The sequence below is a fragment of the Hemitrygon akajei genome, chromosome 12, assembly GCF_048418815.1.
Source record: "Hemitrygon akajei chromosome 12, sHemAka1.3, whole genome shotgun sequence".
Lineage (NCBI taxonomy): Eukaryota > Metazoa > Chordata > Chondrichthyes > Myliobatiformes > Dasyatidae > Hemitrygon > Hemitrygon akajei.
In genome coordinates, this window is record NC_133135.1 from 50,576,089 (window position 1) to 50,597,066 (window position 20,978).

At 37.0% G+C, this 20,978-nt stretch overlaps 1 protein-coding gene across 4 annotated transcripts in view; it reads right to left on the reverse strand.

Moving 5' to 3' along the window:
* Positions 1-2,061: 2,061 nt before the first annotated feature.
* LOC140736997 (uncharacterized) overlaps positions 2,062-20,978 on the reverse strand; it is a 62,446-nt gene continuing 43,529 nt past the window's right edge. For 2 of the 4 annotated variants that reach the window (XM_073063076.1, XM_073063077.1), the window contains 3 exons: positions 18,256-18,336; positions 9,074-9,443; positions 2,062-2,962 (listed from right to left, as the gene is read on the reverse strand). In XM_073063076.1, the coding sequence (XP_072919177.1) occupies positions 2,803-2,962; positions 9,074-9,443; positions 18,256-18,336 (611 nt within the window). In that variant the 3' untranslated portion in view covers positions 2,062-2,802. Of the gene's footprint in view, positions 2,963-6,983; positions 7,114-9,073; positions 9,444-18,255; positions 18,337-20,978 lie in introns of those variants that run through there. The other 2 variants (XM_073063078.1, XM_073063079.1) reach the window with 2 other exon arrangements.

Genomic DNA, 20,978 nt, shown 5'->3' on the forward strand with positions numbered 1-20,978 from the left:
TTTACCTACCATCTTAACTATAAATTTTGCAAATATCCTGATAGCTTAAAAGATTCTAACACCAGGAATATACCATACTAAGTAATCCTTTCATGCATTAGGTATTTAAAATAAGGCTTAAAAAATGTTTATTTTCCACCATAGGCAACACATGCAGAATTTGTTTAGGATACTTTATCACAAAATGAATGTTTGTCTAGTGTTATGGAAGCTTTGAAACAACCTACAAAGATGGGTTTAAAATAATTTACATATATATTTGGTCATGGAATTCCAAAAATAATATGCTTTAAATGTTCTATGCAGTCATAGATCAATTGGTACTATTTCACAAGTGTCAGTAAATTCTGCAGCATTGTGTAGCAGGAAGAAATCAGTATGTTTAAGACAAATAACAGACCAAGTAAATTATAAGCAGTGATGTTCATCACAGATCCATGTAGAAAAACAAATTCTTACGGCGTAGTTCAGAAATAGTACTGTAATGGTTCTTTGACAGAACTTACCAAAATTGTCCAGTATTACAGCTTATTCATCCAGGCTGTATCCAAGGTTTGGTATGGCAATTTGAATGCAGAAGAACAGAAGCAGCTTTGGTGTTGTAGACTTTGCCCAATTCATCACGTGCATCCTTCCCCATCACTGGTAGTATCTACAAGAGGCACTGCCTCAAAAGGGCAATATATATCAAAGGTCTGCACCAGCCAGGCCACACCATCTTTTGGAGGCTACCTTTGGATGGAGGTTCAAAAACCCGAAGTCCCACGCCACCACATGAACAGCCACTTCCCTTCAACCATTCAGTTATCGAACTGTCAAAACCCTAATCATTACAGTTAACCACCTTGCAGTGAAATGGACTTTTTCTTTTTGTTTTTTTTTGTAAATGTTATGCATGATTTATGTTTAATTTGTTTTTTTCCTGTGAAATATGTGCATCAATAACCAGCTTTGTAGCAGATTGCAAGTTATGTGCTCACCTCTACTGGTTTGTGCCATTTCCAGCATTTAATTACCAGCACTCTCTAAAGCTAATTCACAAAGTACCGCTTGCTGAAGGGACCATCTCATATATGTTTACTGCACTGAAGGCTAACTTGTAATGGTGCTGACTGATAACATGAAAATTTTAGCCATCTATGTAATTTTATAAATGTACCTTTATGAAATAGCGTTAAGTGAGTTATTTAAATTAAAATTATATCTAAAGTGACAAAAGAACTCAGAAGCTCAATGCACGTACAATAAAAATAGTTAAGACCCATTATCCTGATCTCACAAAGAACAATGAGCTGGAATGGCATTGTCATCCTTGTAACCATTCTTCAAGTCTTTGTTACCTGATGAAGATGGAAGAGTGAAGCAGCCTGGCAGAAGATGAAAGTGTACTTGTCATTGCTGACAGCACTGCATTTGCTCTTACTTTATATTACAGTTCACACAATAACTTTTCAAGGGTCAACAAAATCAAATTACAGCATACCTGGCTCATCCCAAAGAATGATCTATTTCTATCTCAATTTTCTCTGCAACAACACTATTCGGAATTCTGGCAATCTCACTAAAGCAGTAACAATATTAAAAGTAATTCTAAAGATAGAATCTGTCCCGTGAATTAGCCATAGCTGTTGGAAGTTTTACAAAGCACATGCACAAAGCACAAAGAACAGATATGGCTGTCAGTGCCAATTATTGTGCATTATATTTCATACTCACCATTGATCTTTGGAGAAGAATTACAATTTTACCGATACTGAAAATCTCCAAACACTTTTTTAAAATTAGGTCACATGATGTACAAGAAAACATCTGCTGTGTCTTGACAATATCCTATGTTCCTGTCATTTCAAGTCTGCTTTATCCTTGAACGTGCCATGTAATAAATACAATAATGCCCAATAAAGAAAAGCACTGATTTTGATCAACATTTTCCAGCTACTTTAACTCTTTATAAAGTCTTCCATTGGTATTTCATTAAAATCTTTGACTTAATCCACATTTTCTCACCTGAAGTTGTTTGCAACACAAATTTTTGAAGAATTACAATGCACAGATGAGAAATAACTAATTGTAAGTTCTTTACTCCACATTTTACTGCTTCCAGTTTATATGTTCATTGTACAGATAACAAAAACATGTTTTTTTTACCTCTTGGATTAATTACACTAATGTCAATTGAGCAGAAGTGAAGTGCCAAATCTTGATCTGACACAGGACACACTTTTATTAATTTGATTACTAAGCAACAGTGGCAAACCTGAATAAAGATTAACTAGACTGTTTCTTGTTTTCTTTCAATCAATGGTCATTTTTTTTCATGCTAATTTGCACTTCTATGCACAGGAAGGAATTTTACAAATCTCAGGTAGGATTTGCTATGTTTAGATGAGATTCAGTTAGCTATCTGTATATACTTGTCTGAATAAACAATGATTTTGGTATTTTAACCATTTAACAACACATAGTTCATTTGATTCATGTAAACATTTCACATTTTACACTATTTTTGATGTACATTTTATTCTGAAGTACAGTACCCATTCACTACAACAAATAAACAATTTTCTAACTATCTAACAAACCCAAGAGATGCCTTCTCTGTTCCATTTTACAATTTTTTTTTTACACAGCTGTCCCATTGACGGTTTAATAGAGAAGGGCTTCTGTATAGATTACATCATAAAACATTTCTGTAACTATCATTACAGAATTAGAAACACGTGAATAGCGTGAACAGACAGAACACAAAAATGTTTTTCACTATTTTGATTAAAAAAATATATAAATTCTGGTCTGCTTGCATTAGGATGCGGACTTTCGTAGTGATTCTCGTAGAAGTAGCTTTATCAAGTTCAAAACCACCTTGATGTTCTGAGGCCCAAATCCATGTGTGATTAAATTATATGGGTGTTCCTGCCACATAAAATTGTTCATGATTGAATCAAGATCTTCAATCACCTTTCTGCAAAAAATTTAAATTAAAAGTTAGTAAGCTTATAAATTTTTATCTCCCCTTTTGAGATACATCATTATGATAAATTTACAACAAAATAACTATTTCTCATAGAAAATACAGTGCCTAAAGTAAGAATTCATCCCCCCCCCACCCTCACACCTGGAAGTTTTCATGTTTTATTGTTTTACAACATTGAATCACAGTGGATTTAATTTGAATTTTTTACACTGATCAACAGAAAAAGATACTTTCGTGTCAATGTGGAGAGATCTCTACAAAGTGATCCAATTACAAATATATAACACAAAATAATCGATTGCATAAGTATTCAATTTCTCCACCCCCCCCACCCCACTTAATGTGACATACCAAATCATTACTGGTGCAGCCAATTGGTTTTAGAAGTCACATTATTAGTTAACTGGAGAACTTTTCTTGGAGACCTGTATGCAGTCAAGGTGTTTTAATTGATTGTAATAAGAATACACGGGTATCTGGAAGGTCCAACTGCTAATGAGTCAACATCTAGGCAAAAACTACACCATGAAGACAAAAGAACACTTCAAGCAACTCTGTGAAAAAGGTTATTGAAAAGCACGTCAGGAGATAGATATAAGAACATTTCCAAGTCACTGAGTATCCCTTGGAGTACAGTTAAGTCAATCTTCAAGAAATGGAAAGAATATGGCACACCTGTAAATCTGCCTAGAGCAGACCGTCCACAAAAACTGATTGACTACGCAAGAAGGGGAGTAGTGAGGGAGACCACCAAGAGACCTATGACAACTCTGTAAAAGTTACAAGTTTCAGTGGCTGGAGAGACTGTGCAAAGAACAACAGTTGCCCTGGTGCGTTACCAATTGCAGCTTACGGGAAAATGGCAAAGAGAAAGCCATTGTTGAGAAAAAACACACATGAAACCTCAGCTAGACTTTGCCAGTAGGCATGTGAGAGACTCTAAAATCAGCTGGAAGAAGGTTCTATAGTCTGATGAAACCAAAATTGAGTTTTCTGGCCATCAGATTAAACACTATGTTTGGAGTAAGTCAAACACGGCACATCATCAAAAACACACCATCCCTTCCGTGAAGCATATAGCCATGTAAGAACCAATAACATAGGCAGCAGCAGGGATGATACCTTGCATAGGAACTTTAGGGAGATTGGTAGAAAGCTAAACAGCAGGATTTCCAGGTTGTAATCTTTGGATTACTACTAATGTCATGTGCTAATGAGTTGAGAAATATGTGCAGAGTCAATTAGAAGAGAAAAAAAATACAGGATCTGGTTTTGGGATTTCAGAAGGCCAGGTGACATACCTGACAGTGGGATACTGGGTGAAAATTGTGGAGCTTGAGACCACAATTCATTATGCTTTAAGATCATTGTGAGTATGGATAAAATTGTATCTTGTGGTAATGTACTAAATTGGGGGAAGGCAAATTTTGACAGGACAAAACAGAAGCTAATGAGAGTTGACTGGAGGCAGCTGCTGTCAGACAAAGCCACATCTAATACATGATAGTATCAACACCAACTGATCAAAGTTCAAAGATAATAAAAGGTATTATCAAAGTACATATATATCAATATATACAACCTTGAGATTCATTTTCTTGCAGGCATACTCTACATAATCTATAGAATAGTAACTATACAGGATCAATGAAAGGCCAGCCAACTAGGGTGTTCAACCAGAGTGCAGAAGACAACAAACTGCAAATGCAAAAATAAAAAATATGCAATAAATATCAAGAATACGAAATGAAGAGCCCTTGAAAGTGTGTCTATTAGTTGTGGGAACATTTAAAAGATGGGGCAAGTGAAGTTGAGTGAAGTTCTCTCCTTTTGTTCAAGAGCCTAATGGTTGAGGGGTAGTAACTGTTCTTGGACCAAATGATCAAAGTTCAGGATCAACAAGTTCCAGTAAGGAGCAAGACAGAATGGTAAAGTAAGGGAAACTTGGATGATCCAAGAGGTTGTAAATTTAATCAGGAAGTAAAAGGAAGCACACACAGGTTTAGAAAGCTAAGATCAGACTGGGCCTTTGAACAATATAAAGATAATTGGAAAGTGCTCAAGCAGGCGATTAGGAAGGCCAAAATGAGCCATGAAATATCCTTATCAAACAAAGTCAAGGAGAATTCCAAGGGATTTTATGTTAAGAAAAAAAGATTAACTAAGAAGAGGTAGGTCCACTCAAGGATAAAGGAGGGAATTTGCCCTTGACCCAGAGCAAGTGGCTGAGGTTCTAAATGAGAATTTGGAGGATGGTAAAGGTAGAAAGTGAAGCATGCCAATGTGCTAGCAATTTTTGAGATTAAGGAAGAGGTAGTCCTGGGTCTTCCGAAAAGCATCAAGTTGGATAAATCCCAAGGGTCTAATAGGATATATCCCATTGTATCTTTCTTCATATAATTATAAGCCAGTGAGCCTCATATCAGTGATAGTGGAACTATTGGAATTATGCACATTTGGTAAGGCATGGTCTGCTTAGGGGCAATCAACACAGCTTTGTGCAGGGTAGGTCATGCCATACAAACAATCAAGTTTTTTGAGGACATGACGAAGGAGCTTGATAAGGGTAAAGCATTGGATATCATCCACTTGGACTTCACTAAGGCATTTGTTAAGGTCTCTCGTGATAGGTTGATTCAATCACTTGCAATCCTGTCTGCATAACATATTTCTGCATTCACATATTTTGGTATGACATATCCAAACCACATATAGTATTTCTCTGGAAGATATCATACCTTCTTCACATACACACAACTTAGTGCTCCTCATCTTTGGCAATTTCAATGCCATCTCAACAGACCAATGGCTCCTCATCTGATTTGACAGTTTTATCTTCCCTCAAATCTTCTCTGCAGATAAACATTTCTGACACGCATTTATTGCAGATATAATTTATAAGAGCCCTTATTTCCAAGTTTCTAGTGCCATAGATTCAGAAGGAAAATCCAGGATCAAAAGTAACAAATCTTGAGTAGCAAATTCCCATTCACAACGGCATTGTGAAAAGATTTTAAAAACATTCCAATAAAATGTCCTGCTAATGCTAATTAGGAAATACTGAGAAATGCAGGGGAGCTAATTGGTCAACTTTGTGCAAAATGATATCTTGTTATTACCACTGGCAGACATTATAAGGTAAAGATTTCAAAACGTCAAAAGCACTTAGATATCAATTGTTTAGCAATTAGTTTTGTGAGATATCTGTCATTACATTCTTTCTGATAGATCAGTTGAAGTCCTAGTGCCTATACCACAATCACAATTCATGTGACATTATGATATTTTGTTCATTTAAGTATGCTGCTTAACTTATTCTTTTTATGTTCCTGCTGTAAATTGTGGTATTATATTAGGAAAGTATTAGGAAAAGGTCTCCAAATATACAATATGAGGGAAAGAAATAATCGACTACAGAAATATTTAAAATGACCAGATATTTAGTAAAAACAGACATCCTCATGAAAAAAGTTATTTTAATTGTCAAGGACTAATTGATTTAAATAATTCTAATGCTCCTAAAAACTAATTGATTTAGAATATTCAATATTTCTTGCAACTGCCTTATGCAAGATGAAGATAAAGAAAATAAATATGACAGAATATAAATATACTGATGCAAACTGTGTTTTAAAAATAAAACTTAAGAAAAATGTAGTTTGAGTCTTGTTTTACTTTGGCCAGGTGTTTAGAAAAAAAAAAACTAAAAATCGCTACAGGCAGATAGAAACCAATTGCGAGTAACTAATTTATGATGGAGAATGATTGAATCTATGTCTTTGCTAAAATTAATCCAAACTGAACGACATCAGTGTTTATTCCCAATGTAAATATTAAAAAGATGAAGGCATATATCTGCAGAATACAACATTTTATTTAAAAAAGTTATGAATGCTCAGTAAGGGAAAAACAGCATATTTTTTCTATTTTGAATACCTAACATATTGGCATTAGGGAATAGGGTCAGATGATAAGATTAAAGGTAAAATGTTCTTCACTCACCCCCATATGTATTAGTTTTATTTTTCAACTTCCCACTCAAGCCATCGTTAAAAACAGAGAAGGGAAGATTGCAAATATTGTGATACAAGTCTCAAGTTTGTCTTAGATTTTCTCTGGTATTGCAGTGCTGGTCACTCCTGCAAAGGCCCAAACAAAAGCTACCATTCAGACACAACTGAACAAATTTCAACTTATTTAATGTGAGTGGCTGTTATTTCCTAGTCAAACTACCTATGAATAATCCCAATATTGTTAGGGATGATATTGAAACATATAGTATACTGATGCTCTGTTGACTAGAGAGAGATCACCATCTGTCATCCCAAGATCCTGTTTCTTCAAATATGGCCCATGATGAGTTGACTGCAAGATGCCAGTACCTTGCATTTTGCAGTGCCAATTGCAGTGTGAAGAATATCTCAATGAAGTCAGCTACTCAGATGTACTCAGAGAGAAGCCTGGACTACCAGCACAGCCTCACCCTTAACTCACTACCTGTCAAAGATGTCATGTTTGAATATGCTTGACATTGTTATTAACAATGTTTAAGAGTTGGGACCTGACATAAAATAAATACAAAAAAAACCCCAATAGAAATACATTTAAATTAACTAGAAATAACTTCTGTTTTCATAAAGCCAATTGCTCATATTCATATGATTGGGACTGTTGTACTTGAGGCAATTTAGCAACAGATTTACAGATTTGGCTTCTGGAGGGTTACATTGCTGTATTGGACTCCATTAAGGACAACAGAGAGGCAGACTATGTCATTGGTTACGAGGTGAAAGATGCCAAGATTAACTCAGATATTTGCTGGAAGCATGGAGAAATGTGGGCAAATCTGAGCTTTATAGTGCTACTTTTGATTTGGAAGATTTAACACATGATTGCTGAAAGTGATGTTAATATTTTCCTTCTCTGCACTCTATTTGAATATTGATTATTATTGGCTTACTGTGGGAAAAATCCAGTTAATGAAATTTAGATACCGTGCATTGATACAATGAATTTAGGCAGACATTACAGATTTAAAATCACTGCCCAATGGATGGAATCCAGAAAATTAAGGACAATCTAAAAATGATGAAAATGTTTTGCTTTAAACATTTTCTAGTTATTGGAGAGGATTTCATTTTTATGCAGAACATTTCAATTAGAATCCGCTATGTAGAAGCTGATGGCAAGTTTTGCAGGATGTAACTCAAAGTTTAGCTTAATACTTCCAAGTTCTGATATCCTTATCTATAATCTTATCATCACATTTGTTCCATCCCATAATCTTTAATTGTTTGAATACAGATAATTGCTCCTCCAAAATACCACATATATTATGTATTCAAAATTTTTTGAATTCCAAAACCTTGTATAATGAATTCTGAGAAATCAAAAACCTATGAGAATTAAATTTAACAGAAAAAGGAATGATGAAAACTGTGATAAAGAAAACTGCTGTCTAACATATTCTAAATAAAGTTGAGCAAAAAGCCAACAAGCAACTACAAGGGGCAGAAATAAAAATGTTATGACTGTAAACCCACATTGAATATGATTTACCTAAATTATAAATCAAACAACTACTAGTTCAATTCTACACCTTCAAAGTTTGTACGATCGCTCATAATAGTTTTCAAATTACTGACTAATCAAGGGTATAAATCTTATGGTTAACTTTACACAACCTATCAGATAAGCAATTTCTTCTGTAAGATGTCATATGTAATAAAACAGATCTTTAGAACATTTCAACCATTGCATTTAACTCCATTTTTCATGCCTGGATTTATGCCATCACTTCAACTGGTGTGACAAAATGGTCCAGAATTTGGACACTATGGAGCAGCAATTAATGGAAACATTTAAGATGGAAGTCTCTTGACAGAATGGAAGAATGGATTAAAAAAAATTCCACTCTCCGCCACTTCTATTAAAAGGGAATTAACTACTGTACATCTTTTAAAACTTACCTTCTTAAGGAATACAAATGTCAGTTAAGCTTGGGATTCAAACTCAGGTCCTCCGGATGGTTCCAACATTTAATTCTTATTAGCTAATTAACTTCTGTTGTTCTCAATTAAATAGAGATTACCCACTTGCCTTGCTGCATATATTTCTGATGCTGCAGCTTTTTCTGCCATCATGCTGGCACATTCATCAACAGGAAAGTAGCCAAGGTTCAGCTGGTGAAAGTTTTCTGTCAGTGTTTTTGCCTCTCCCTCACAGAGTCGAGTAAAAGATGTATGAAGGGTTCGGTCATAACCGGTTACAGGTAGATCCAGAAGTTGGCGGATATCAAAGCGGTTATCCCTTCTTAACCTCAGATAGCTTTTGATGACTGTCTTGGACATTTTTTCAGGGGGAATAATGCGCCTTCTAATTTCTCCCTTGGTCACAGGATATTTAACTTTCCTCTTTTTATCATCTGCTGAGGGGAGCAAAGCAGGTACATGGGCGACAACAATTTGTTCTGAAACATAAAGAAAGCATTGTTATATATTTGTTATTATTACAAGAACTTGATGCATCTTGTACCATGACAATACAAAGGGTGCAATGAAATTAGCAACATTGTCAATTTTTACCATTATTATGTTTTTGTTACACACACAAATTGCTGAAAGAACTCAGCAGGTCAGGCAGCATCTACAGAGAGGCATAAATAGCCGACGTTTTGAGACCCTTCATCGGGACCCATGAGTTCCTCCAGCATTTTGTATGTTTTACACTGAATTTCCAGCATCTGCAGGATTTCTTTCATCTACGCTTTTGTTTCCCCATCACCATTTCATAGTTGAGACTTTGAAGAAAGTATTTCAGGCCTTCTATTTAGGGTAAGTATTAATAATGAGTGATAGTCATTCAATGATCTCTATGCTTATCATCTCTTTTAGAAAATTATCAATGCATTATTATAATGAGTGATGAAAGAATCAAGAGAGTTTTCTTACAGTTTGAACATACTGTTTATAGTGGTTACTTGAAAACAAACCAAAGCCACTGAGAGACTAAGCCAAGGTATTTGACAATGTATTATGTGCTTCCAAATAATGAATATCCAAATTGATAAAGGTATATTCGATCCCTTATTATGAAATCAGCAAAGGTGAACGATCTTGTAGCGATTTTAAAACTAAATTAGCTATATAGTGGTCTAATAGCAATAATAATGTAACTAAGTGTTGTAATAGCATTCCAATTAGAGATCTAGTTAGTGAAATAACGAATTATAGTCCCATTCAGACACCTGCTCTTGGTCTTGATGCACACCTGCCACACAAATCCTCTTCTGTCTGGAAATATTTGAATGACTTTTCCCACATTCCATGAGTTTTGAGGGGCTGTGTCATCAAATGTAAGCACAATGTCTCCTAGGAGGAAATTGAGTTTTACATCTGACCATTTCTTACATTCCCATAACTGTAGAAAATACTCTCTGCCTCACCATTTCCAAAACAAGTTCCACAAGTATTGGACCTGGTTCCATCTACAATGAGTATAAACCTCTTCCTTTTGAACCATCCTGGTGGTAAGGATGGTGAGGTTTTCAGAAGCAACAGCTGCTTGGGAATTAGTGCTTCCAAATCACTGGGATCAAAGGATGTTTTAGTAATTGGACAACCACTGATAATAGCCTCTACTTCACAAAGGACTATATGGAAAACCATCTTTGTCAAGATTCTGTACATTCATGGTGGAATTGAGGACCTTTTGCACAGACTTTATCAATCTTTGACATGTTCTCTAAGGTATGAACCAGGCAGGGAGTTAAAAATCCACTTAAATCCTTTTTGAAGAAGGAGATCACTGATTCGTGAATGATTCCACTTCTCAATGGCTTCTTGTAACTCACGTTCAGCTCTATCAAAGTTTGTCGCATCATCAGAATGCAGTTCACGAACCTGTCCTCATCTTGCTATAAAGCATTGAGGTGCATTAACAAAGGAATCTATGTCTAAAGAAGACGGCACTTCAATGTGAACAGTTTGTATAGCCAGACATATAAATATAACCCCATACCTCTTACTGTACTCTTTCTGATGTTCACCTCAAAGGGTCAAAAGTAGTCCACTCCTACACATGTAAATGGAGGTTTATTTGATGAAACCCTATCCACAGGTAGATCTGCCACATGCTGGCATCCTAGTGCTGCGTGCAACTGTTGACAAACAACATTCATAGATAGGATTCTTCTTATGGCTCTACTAGCACACCAGGAAACCAATATTTTTGGTGCAACCTGGATGACATGTGGCTTTGGCTACCATGTCCAACTTGATGTACATGCCTCAGAATGAAGTCTGAGACATTAAGATCCTTTTCCAGTTTTACAGGATGTTTAGACTCTTCAGGTATAGCTGCCCTACTAAGCCATTCACCAACTCTCAAGACATCATCTTCAAGTACTGAATTGACCTTGAAATATGGCTGATGCTTTTCATACTTTCTCCCCTTTGAAAACTTGGCAAAACCCAATGATTTCCATTTTAGCCTTTCTAAGCTCCTCCACTCAGAGACAATCTCAACCAATCTGAACTTTGGAATTCTCAATCTTTCTCTCCAAAGAATACTCTTGTTGTTCTTCATCCGAGTCTGACAGAGCAAGAGTGATGTTCACTTACTTCCTCTTCCTACAGAGAAACAAGAGCAGGTTCCTAATTCGATGGATCCAGGCCACTGTCTTCTTCAAGTGGGTCCAAGATGAGAAGTGTCCACCTCCTTTTCAATCTGCATGGAATTCACTGCAACCCTCCTCTTGACCTCTGGATTATCTAGCTGAAGTTCACCACAATAATTGGGATTCACAGGCCATTGCTTTTAGTCTGAAGAAGATACCGAGGCCTGTCACTTATTGTTCATTTTTCAGGAATGCTTTCACCTTCAACCCTCTCAATGCATATGTCATATTGAGATGTTTTTGAGACCTAAGAATTTCTGAAACTACGTTTACAATGAATGTTGGAACCTGGAAGTTTAATTCTTGCAACACACACAAAATGATGGCCAGGCAACACTTATGGAAAAGAGTAAATAGTTGACGTTTTGGGCCAAGACCCTTCATCAGGACTCATTCTTGATACACTTCAGCACAGTGTGCAGGCCTCCATTAGTCTCGATAGACCATGGATTTGTACCTTGGAAAGTTTCCAGGGCACAAGCCTGTGCAGTGTTTTTTTTAATGGAAGACCAGCAGTTGCCCAAGCTACAAGTCTCCCCTCTCCATGTCACCGATGTTGTCCAATGGAAGGGCATTAGGACCCATACAGGTACTGGCGTCTTTGCAGAGCAATGTGTGGTTAAGTGCCTTGCTCAAGGATACACACGCAGCCTCAGCCAAGGCTCAAACTAGCGACCTTCAGATCACTAGACGAACGCCTTAACCACTTGGCCACGCACCAACACACTTCAGCACAAAAGCACTATCAGTCCAAAACACTGAGTCCTGAAGTTACATGTGTAACTCCTTCCTCCACAATGTGTCCATATAGCTTGCCATCATAGCAGTGATGAGCTCCGTATGAGAGATGGAAACTGACTTCAACGGAGCTAGCCTAGATTTTCCCATGATAAAAGCACCATGCACCTGACAGGGCCTGTTGTGCAACAATAGATAGGTCACTGCTCCTTAGCCATCTTTGCTTGTATCTGTGAAGTGGTTCAACTGTGCAGTAGTAACTTCTCCAAAATACAGGGGTTTCGAACACCTAAAAACCCTGGGGTCTTCCAGCCAGCTTGTCCACACGTGACCAACAGATGTTGATAGTGTCATCCCAGCCAAATCCTTTCTTATATGGATCTTGTAGGATATTCTTAGCAGATAGCACCATTAGACTTAAGATTCCTAAAGGGTCATAACTGTGGAGAGAATCCCCCTTCTCGTGGGTGGTCTAACTTGGATCATGATCTTAAACTTGAAAGTATCAGCCTGAATGCACCATTGAACACCCAGTACTCTCCCCACTGAAGGTAAATCTTGATCCAAAACCAAATCCTTCATGTCTTTGATAGGTGGAGTGGCAGGTAACTTTGAGGAAGTAGTGAGGCTACAGAAGGACTTAAGACAGATTAGAAGAATGGACAAAGAAATGGCAGATGGAATACAGTGTCAGGAAGTGTATGGTCATGCATCTTGGTAGAAGAAATGAAACAGTTGACTATTTTATAAATGGAGAGAAAATACAAAAAACTGAGTTGCAAAGACACTTGGGAGTCCTTGTGCAAGATTTGATTCACTAAAGGTTAATTTGCAGTTTGCGACACTGGTAAGGAAGGTAGATGTGATGTTAGCATTCATTTCATGAGGACTAGAATATAAAAGCAAGGATGTAATGTTGAGAATTTATAAAGCACTGGCAAGGCCTCACCTGGAATATTGTTGGCAAATTTAGGTCACTTATCTTAGAAAGGACGTGCTGAAATTGGAGAGGGTTCAAAGCAGGTTCACAAAAATGATTCCAAGATTGAATGGCTTCTCATATGAAAAGCATCTGGTGGCTCCAGGCCTATATTCACTGGAATTCAGAAGAATGAGGGATTAGCTCATTGAAACCTATCGAATGGTGAAAGGCCTTGATTGACTGGATTTGGAGAAGATATTTCCTATGGTGGGAGACTCTAAGACCAGAGGGCACAGCCTCGGAATAGAGGAGTCTCATTTTAGAACAGAGATGAGGAGGAAGTTCTTTAGCCAGAAAGTGGCGAATCTGTGGAATTCTTTGCCACAGGAAGCTGTGGAGGGCAATCCTTTATGTATATTTAAGGCAGAGACTGATAAATTTTTGATTGGTCAGGGCATGAAGGGAAATGGGGAGAAGGCAGGAAATTGAGGCTGAGGAAAATAAGATCAGCTGTGACAAAATGGCAGAGCAGACTCGATGAACCAAATGGCCTAATTCTGCTCCTACATCTTATTCTAGGGCACTACTCACTGCTGTGCCTAATTCTTTAATGACTTCTTTTGATTCTGCACCCTTTTCATTAGAGTTATGCTGGATGCTTACCACTGCAAACCTTGCATGAAAGGCACTTGCTACAATCTTTGCTGAAGTGCCCTGTACACAAACAGCCAAAGCGGATACAATTTTCTTTTAGGAAGGCAAACTTCTCACTATGAGCCCTTTTCTCCAGCAGAGGGCACGAATCCAATGTATATTTATTCCCATAGAACAGACAAGAGACCATTTACCTTCCATCAATTCCAGGTTCCGTTATAGCTTTACTTCCCATTGTGGCTACAGAAGTAGCAAAGCTGCTTCCTTCAGCCTTAGAATGAGATTGTGACTTAGTTTTGTTCTTATCTTTGCTTATTGCAGGTGATACAGCATTCTATATATTTCCAATCACCAGATGTATACTTGCCTCAACATCAGTGAATGTAATCTTATGGTTGTGCATTTCTTGCAGTTTATAGGCTACTGTTCTCTATTTATCCCAAAGTATATAGGGCAATTTCTATATGACAACTGACATATTAGTAGGCATGTCCAGCTCGCGCATGTACTGCAATTTTTCCACAACATTGCAACCGCCTCTAAGAGAAAAACTTGAATAAGTTTCATGTCTTCAGATTTGACAGGTACCCAAGAAAGAGCTTCTTGCATGTAGTCAGATGTTTTTTTTTTGTTCATTACTGAAATGTTCTGTAGTAAAGCATTAGGTATTAGATATCTTTCTTATGGGTCAACATGCTGCCAACTTCTGACAGGTTCTCTAGTGTGACCTCTAATGTATTGTTCAAGGAAATAGAAGTAATCACTATAGCTTTCAGTCTTGCCTTCAACACTGTTTTCAAAAGCCCTCATGAATGCATGATAGAGCAATGGCTCACCATCGAAGATCTAAATCTCTCATTTGGGAAAAGATGAATGTGTTGCTGTTGTACCAATAAGACTGTCATTTTATTTTGCTTCCTCAATAGTATTATTTTGACCTCTTATCATCTAAAACAAAAGTATTTCCAAGCTGTAAGTTAACGTCCCCATGAGCACTGAGAGCCCTTGGATATGACATAGGTTTAGAGTGCCTCATTAGTGCAGGATGATAGGAAGCTCCCTGAACTATTTCATAGGAGTCTTGTCCACGTTTCTCACACACTTGAGGAACAAATAAATCACCATTGATATTGGGTGCTTTTGTTATTCTTTGTGCCTCTTCAATATAGGAATTCACACCATAGGACTGTCTCGCAGGACAATTTTTAGCACTTGCCACTCTTGAAGCCCTTAGCTCATTAATGTTGGCCATATGTGCAGCAATTACTTTCTCCAACTTAAACTGTTCCTCCTTTTTCCATGGTTGCTCTTCTTGCTCTTCCAGTGCATGTTTGTCCTTCAATAATTGTTGATGTGCAATTAATGCAGCAAAATCAGCCTCTGTTTTAATGTGTGCAGAGGAGATAGTAGATACACAAGATTTTATTCCTATAGCAGAACTTCAAGCACTGACATTAGACCACCTGTTGTTCAGTTTCATGCCATTCTGTGGGTCACCTGTTCTGTGTGCAATCAAAACATACTTTGGAATTTGAGAAAAATTGTCTCGTGGAAGGTGAGACAAATATCCATATGTTGCAGCAACATCACATTCAATTAATCATGTTTGGTTCAACCATTGCTTCGTATCCTCTATGCATGCACTGCAATAGCAATCAATGTTTGAAAAATATTGGTTCTGTTGTTCTTGTTCAGCTTTGGGAAGTAATAAGATTAGCATGTGTTGTTGCTTTGCAACAGCTTCACAGAGATTAGTCAGGTCCCCAAGATGAAATTGCACTTGTAAGGAATTTTCATAAGATTAATTGATGGTATTAAATCTTTAATTTTGTTCACATTTGTTTTGTACTCCTTTTGAAGACTTTCAATTGGATTACCCTTAGCTTTAATTTCTCTTTTGCAAACTCCACTGGCACCAATTCCATGCTTCAATACACTCACATTACTTTCTCTGGTTGCATGGCTGAATTAATCTTTTGTTCACCTGCAGCACTGGTGATATTCATTTCAATAAACGTAGACAATAAAAAAAACTGTCCATGCGTCCACAGGGCTTAAACCAGACCAAACAAATGGCCTTCAATTCAAATGTCTGCAACCAGAATATTTCAGCACTTCAATGAAACAAAGCGTCGAACCTTAGGCAAACACACTATCAAGCAACAATCCCCAATGGACAGGCGGCACTGACCATTCAAAACTGTGTTCCAACCACAAATATACAAAATTAATCAATAAAAGGTCGCAGATAATCTGACCGAAAGCTACTGCTGTTTCCGATGTGTTGTTCTCAGTGCCGCGATTCCAAATTTTGCCAACGGGTCCAAGGCAAACCTTTGTATAGACTGGTATTCGTATTGTATAACTATTTTTTTTGTTGACAAAAAATAGTGGCTACTTGAAAACAAATCAAAACTGCTCAGAGGCTAAGCCAAGGTACTTGACTGAAGAGCTTCCAAATAAATTTTCTTTATTATGAAACCAGCAAAGATGAACAATCTTGTAGCAATAAAAAAAAACTAATGAAACTAAGCGAGCAATAAGCAGTCTAATTTGCGGGTGAATAGCGTAACTATGTGTTCTAATAGCATTCTACTTAGCAATCAAGTTAGTAAAGTAACAAAATTAGCCTAACTAATTAGCATATTTAAGCAGTCACATAATGTTCCAATTAACAGTCAACAAAAATTATCATTTCCTGTGACTTACTCACTCTCCACTAAACAACTAACGAGAATACACAACTGTACTCATGTGCTTTTAACACACCCCAACCCACGTGACAGATTACCATAATAAACATGTCACAAACTACAATGAAGACAAAAAAGATCCATGCCCCCAATGGACAGAAAATGGATACTTGGCTCCTACACTTTCATGATTATGGGACTCGGGCAGAGGAATAAAACTGAGGTCAAATGTAATCATTTTCAATGCTATACTAAATAATTAAGTAGGCTTGAGAGGATGTGTGGACTACTACTCCTAATTTCATGGACTGATCAAAATTTACGGTATGTCGTGCAGGCTATTCAGCCCACTGTACGTGTGCCAGTCAAAAAGCAGCCACCCATCCCTCTTATGTTACAATCCATGATCCTTAGAGCCAAGTATGGGTGCTTAATTCCATCTCTATACTAGATTGGTCAGATCTTAACTGCACCAACTACACTTCTGTACATTCATTTCTCTGCTTCAAAACTTAATTATATCATTATCATTTCACTGCGACCCTATTTTTGGATAGGTATTAACGTGTATCTTTTGGCTTGTTTCAGTAGAAAATCATGCTTTCCTTCTTAATTCCTTTGTACAGCTGATCTAAATAACAATCAGAAATAGGCCATGGATGTAGAACGTTGGGGAAGGAAGGGAACAGATCATCAGATCTACTTTCACTGGGAATATACGAGAGGCTCTATGACCACACAGAAAAATTAATTTAAACAGTTGCCTTTGACAATGAATTTCAGTATGGCAACAATGGTTATATTTGGTTTCAATACACCATTTACAATATTATATGCCTTTAAGGCAAACATTCTAATAGGAAAAGTGATACAACCATAGCTTTCAAGATAAAAATAAAAACCACCAAGTCTACAAGTGAGGAAAATTTCAGAATTCGATGAAGGCAGACGCAGGCATTGATAAGCAATGGGAAAACAGAATGCAAGGGCAGTCCAATGATAAACATTAACGCAGACTGTAAAAGTTGCATTAAACCTACAAGAAGGAAAATTATCTTACATTTCAGTGGGCCCTTTATACAGAAGCAACAGAAATTGTGCTGAGTAATGATAAAATGGAAGAAGTTAAAAAAGTATTTTTCTTCAAGAAAGATACAGAAAAATCATCCCAGAAACAGTGGAAAAACACAGTGAACGAAGAACTCAAACAAATTAGCATGAGTAAAACAAATCAGCAATGGAAAAATTACTTGGACAAAGTTAAAATTTAAAAAACGTATTTACACATTATTAAATTCTGCAAACAACCTATTTAAAGAAATAAATTAAAGAACATTTTATTTGAAGTAACAATTTCACAGTTTGCAATTTTAGTTTCTTTTCAGGGTTATAACAAAAAATATCCTGATAAAGTCTCTCTGCCCAAAACTTTGTTTGTTTACATCTCTCCATAGATGCTGCCTGACTTGTTAAGTTCCTCCAGCGTGTTATGTGTTGTCAAGGTTTCCAGCATTTGCAAAATATTTTGTGTTTAAAATGTACATCTGGAATTTTGTAACTTGGTTAATAGAGGAATTTCAATTGAAGTAAACTGTACCTTCATCCACTGCTGTAGCATTAAGTAGATTACAAGATGGATATGGATTTGTGATCATTAATTCTGGTCCAGAATCTGAAACTTAAAAATTGACTAACATGAGAAAAAAGGATTCAGATAATTTACATGTGAAAATATATTGTCTGATTAACTTAAAACTACATTAAAAGCAAAGCTTCTTAATTAGAAGATGAGCAAAGCAGTGCTGCAAATTCTGCATGAGGGTTTTTATAATGCAAATGCATCTGGAGTTGAGGAAGACTGTTCTTTTTTCCAGTAAAGTAAAACACTGATAATCCACAACCCTTGGAACTTTGGTGGTGTTGGACTGGCAGCTTTTCCAGACTGTTGTGTATTACTGCGATCAATAACCAAACATTTTTTTAAGTTGTTGCACAATACGGTACGTAGTATAATAGATTTTTCAGTGAATCAAATGAGTTTAAAGACAGCGTGGAAAGGCGCTATGTTGAGAATAACAGGGAAGTGGGAACAGTCTTGTTGAGCCTAAATAATCTAGGAGAACTTTGTTCTGGTGAGTTTAAAAGCATAGAAATGAGATCACTAGTTAGTTTATACAGAACATGGCAAAAAGTCCTAATGAATGACAAGTGTTGGAAACAAGGCACCAGTGAAGTTAAAGGAAAGGTGGAGTGAGTTAGGCCATTGGGATTACTGAACAAATGGATACCCCATTAAAAATTATTCTATTCTAGCAGTGGCAATGTTCAATTTTTTATGAATAGAAAAATGTTTCTAAGGAATTATTCATAAATAATAAACCAGGGAATAACAAAATGAGATTTTGTTGGCAATTGAACAGTATAGGTACTACACTCTCTTAATAAAATAAGAATTCCAGGGAAAAGGTACATTGATTTATGAAGACAACTCCAATTTACTTTATACTTTCATTATTGCTATAACTTCTCTAACAACAATAGGACATACTGATAATGAAGAACTCATTTGTCTGCTGATAGCATTAGATAGCCATCAGTGTAGAAACACATCTAGGAAATTGCTCTAATACATCCTATGTAAACAAGTACACGATCAATCTGCAAAACATCTGCCCAAATGTACAGTTACACTTCTCTCTACTTATTGAAACTTTGTAGAAAGAATACCATGCTTGCGTCCCATTTGTTCAATTCTCAGAGCAATAATCATAGCTACAATATCCTCTCAAGAATAACTTGAATCGCATCAGTCAAATGCCAGAGTTCCGGGGTAAAAAGCAAGTTCCTAACTGTGTATTTGAAAACTTCTACCAAGCCTCGGTTTGTGAACTAAGCTCCATCAAGAAAACCATTTTGCTCCCAAGTCAGAGTCATAAACTTCTAACATTATTTTTAACCTCTGAACTTTACAGATCCATTGTTCAAAGTACATTTATTACCACGATATGTAGATGCTTTGTCGAGATGGCACCTACATACAACTCTTCTTTGGTCAACACCTTCTGGATAAATCATGAAACTATATTTTTCATTTCTTTTCTATCTTTTACATTTGCTTCTCATCTTGAATGTGATTATGGAACTGCTGGAGCCTGTTTTGCTGTTTGGAGATCAATTGGGTGCTTGAGTGCTCTGCTTTCTGAGAGGATTTTGGAAGGCAGAGGTAGGGTGAAGGCTGCTGTGCATGCCAATGTTTGACCGTATTTTCTGATTATAGCTTCCATTTGCTGATTAAAGTGACAGAGGAGTTTGAAACATCAAGGCGAGTGTGGAACACTCTGCAGACTCTGAGAAGATTCCGGGAAGCAGAGACAGTGTAGGGAACCTCATGGTGGGCGAGTTGCAGGAAGAGACACAAGCCAATTAAAGCTCCCACTGTTTGCTGACTAATGCAACAAGGGAGATTGAAGCATCAGAGCAAGTGCGGAAGGGTGAGCGCCCACTGCCTGTCTTTTGATCGCTCTGCACAGGAGAGGGAAAGGTCTGCCATCGGGCTTGGAGAATTTTCCTTGGGTTTTTCTGCATTTTGGATTTGGATTTTGGACATTTTTTTCAGTATTATGGTTATATTGGGTTTTTTTTGCTTGATCTCACTTTTTTGTGTGGGAAGAGGAATTTCAGGGTTGATGTGCTTGATCTGTTTTGTTCATTTTTATTTGTGTGAGAGGAGGGATTTGGGCGATGATGATCACGCTGACCTACTTTTCTTCCTTGGTTTCATGGCTTCCCGGAGAACTGAAGAATGAATATATATACACACACACACATATATATCTATACACACACACACACATGAAAAGACTGTCTAACACCCAATGTGCGAAGAATAACAAAAATCATCATGTCCATAAGAAAATAAAAGAATAACCCATAAAAAGATTACTGAATACCCAACGTGTAATGGAAAAAAATCATGCAAACAGTAACTGCAAGCAAATAGCGATTCTGAACTGAAGTCTGCAAGAAGTGTCCACGACCCATAGTTCAATGCAGACCCGAGTAGACGTCGTAGAGCAGTGATCCTAATCGGCCCATACCTTGCCTCGGGCCCCAACACATTGACCTTTTCAATCTGGCCTGGTGCTTAACTCTCCTTCTGAACATCGGGCTCTGCCGCATCAAGCAGCCAATCTGAACTGGCTCGCTCCTCGCCACCCTGACTTTTTCAATCTGACCCAGCACTGAAATCTCCATCCGAACAATATCCTATATTTTGTACTATAATTACAACAAAAAACTGACCAAAATATTCCCCTCCTG